Source organism: Aplysia californica, unplaced genomic scaffold (genome assembly GCF_000002075.1).
Source record: "Aplysia californica isolate F4 #8 unplaced genomic scaffold, AplCal3.0 scaffold00102, whole genome shotgun sequence".
NCBI lineage: Eukaryota > Metazoa > Mollusca > Gastropoda > Aplysiida > Aplysiidae > Aplysia > Aplysia californica.
In genome coordinates, this window is record NW_004797372.1 from 1,497,796 (window position 1) to 1,499,463 (window position 1,668).

A 1,668-nucleotide genomic window follows, 5' to 3' on the forward strand; every position below is an offset into this window, starting at 1 on the left:
ATGATGATGATGATGATGATGATGATGATGATGATGATGATGATGGTGATGATGATGATGATGATGAAGACGATGACGATGCTGATCAAGATGATGATGACGTAACAGAGGGTTCTTGAAACAATTAAGCTTTGAAGACAGACTTTTACCTGCATAGAAGCACTTCGAGTCTTGGGATCCCAGTCCTCCTTACACAGAGAGTAGTCACACATTGTCTGGACTGACAGGTCTGTTGACGAAGTGGTTCATAGGTAACAGGAAACAAAACCAACCCAAGAGGAGTCAATCGCATTATTTCAGAACAATTGCAAACACACATACTGTTGTTTGATAAATATATTGTGTGTATTTAGTATATGTATGTTGGAGCCCGTTGCATTGTAGGGCTCAATTGCATTGCCGATTCAGTTGCACAATTCAATTCCGTACTAAATCTTTTACCCGAGATAAATGGACGATGCTTGTTTGATAGGAAAGAAGAGCAAACCACATCATAGTGCCCGCCAACCTCACAATTAACACTGCAGTACTTCAAGCAGCAACACAACACATGCACACACATAAAGAGAAAAGTCACAGAGAATGTTGTTGAGAACAGTGAAAAGACACTGAAGAATGTCGAAAAGATGGCCCTGAACAAGGAAAAAGTGTTTCTTCTATTTTATGTGTTATTCAAAAGTCTTCTCCTATTTCACTTGAGTTGTGATTCCCTACTGGGTGCCTTCATCTTCTCTCGTTTGGTTCACTTTCTTTGGCATAAAGCTTACAAGACACAAAACAGAAGAGGCGAGTTGGTTTAGTAAGCACTTCCCAAACTCCAACCCCTCCCCCCGGCAAAAAACTACAAAAAATATACCCCTTACAAAAATGAAAACAAAGCAAGAGCAAACAAAAAAACGAAACAAAACACACAGAGAAAACAACATGAACAACAACAACAACAATAACAACAATAAAAGCATATGCCGTTCGACAGGCAGCTCTATACGCTTTACAGTACAAATATTACCCCAGCAGGCAGCCTTTAGAACATTGAGAAACCCTCTCAGCTTCCGAGGAAGCACAACATGCAAGCTGCCGGTTAAGCGCTCAGACACTAACACCACCAAACTGACAAGACCAATCTCCACATAGGTAAAGGGAGGAAAATTCGTATAAAGTGTCTTTAACAGAGACACAACACCGGACCTTTGAAGGGATTCGAACCCACCACCTTACGATTGCGAGTCCAAGAACCTAACCACTAAAATAGAAGTAGGAGAGATATTAAAAAATAATTTTATTAGAAAGGGAGAGTTAACTAAACTAGAGCACCCGCAAACCGCCCTTACCTGTGGTCTGATCCACATCCAGCTTGAAGACCAAGCAGCAGGAGGTGTTGTGGTCACACAGGATGGGGATGGTGGAGGAGATGGTCACGTTTTTCTCCATGTCTCTCTCACTCACGGTCAGTTTGCCCGGGTTGATCTGAGGGACACGGAGACGTGGTGGGGTGGTGAGGGTGGTTGTGGAGGGAAGAGGGGGAGGTGAAGAGGGAGGTGAGGTGGAGGGAGGCAGGGTAAGGCGAAGAAAGAGAGGAGATGAGGGGGAAGTTATCATATAAAGTGTGATATGTGTGTGTTTGTGCGTCATGTGGGAGGTGGGGGAGGGGAGGGGAAGTTATGATAT

The 1,668-nt window shown here is 43.4% G+C and overlaps 1 protein-coding gene across 1 annotated transcript in view; it reads right to left on the minus strand.

Annotated features, from left to right (window-relative positions):
* Positions 1-1,668, minus strand: part of LOC106011390 (von Willebrand factor D and EGF domain-containing protein) — an 18,905-nt gene that overhangs the window by 6,739 nt on the left and 10,498 nt on the right. Inside the window, exons 8-9 of the mRNA XM_035968981.1 lie at positions 1,332-1,467; positions 150-229 (exon numbers count right to left, since the gene is read on the minus strand). Coding sequence (XP_035824874.1) covers positions 150-229; positions 1,332-1,467 — 216 coding nt within the window. The remainder of the gene's footprint in view (positions 1-149; positions 230-1,331; positions 1,468-1,668) is intronic.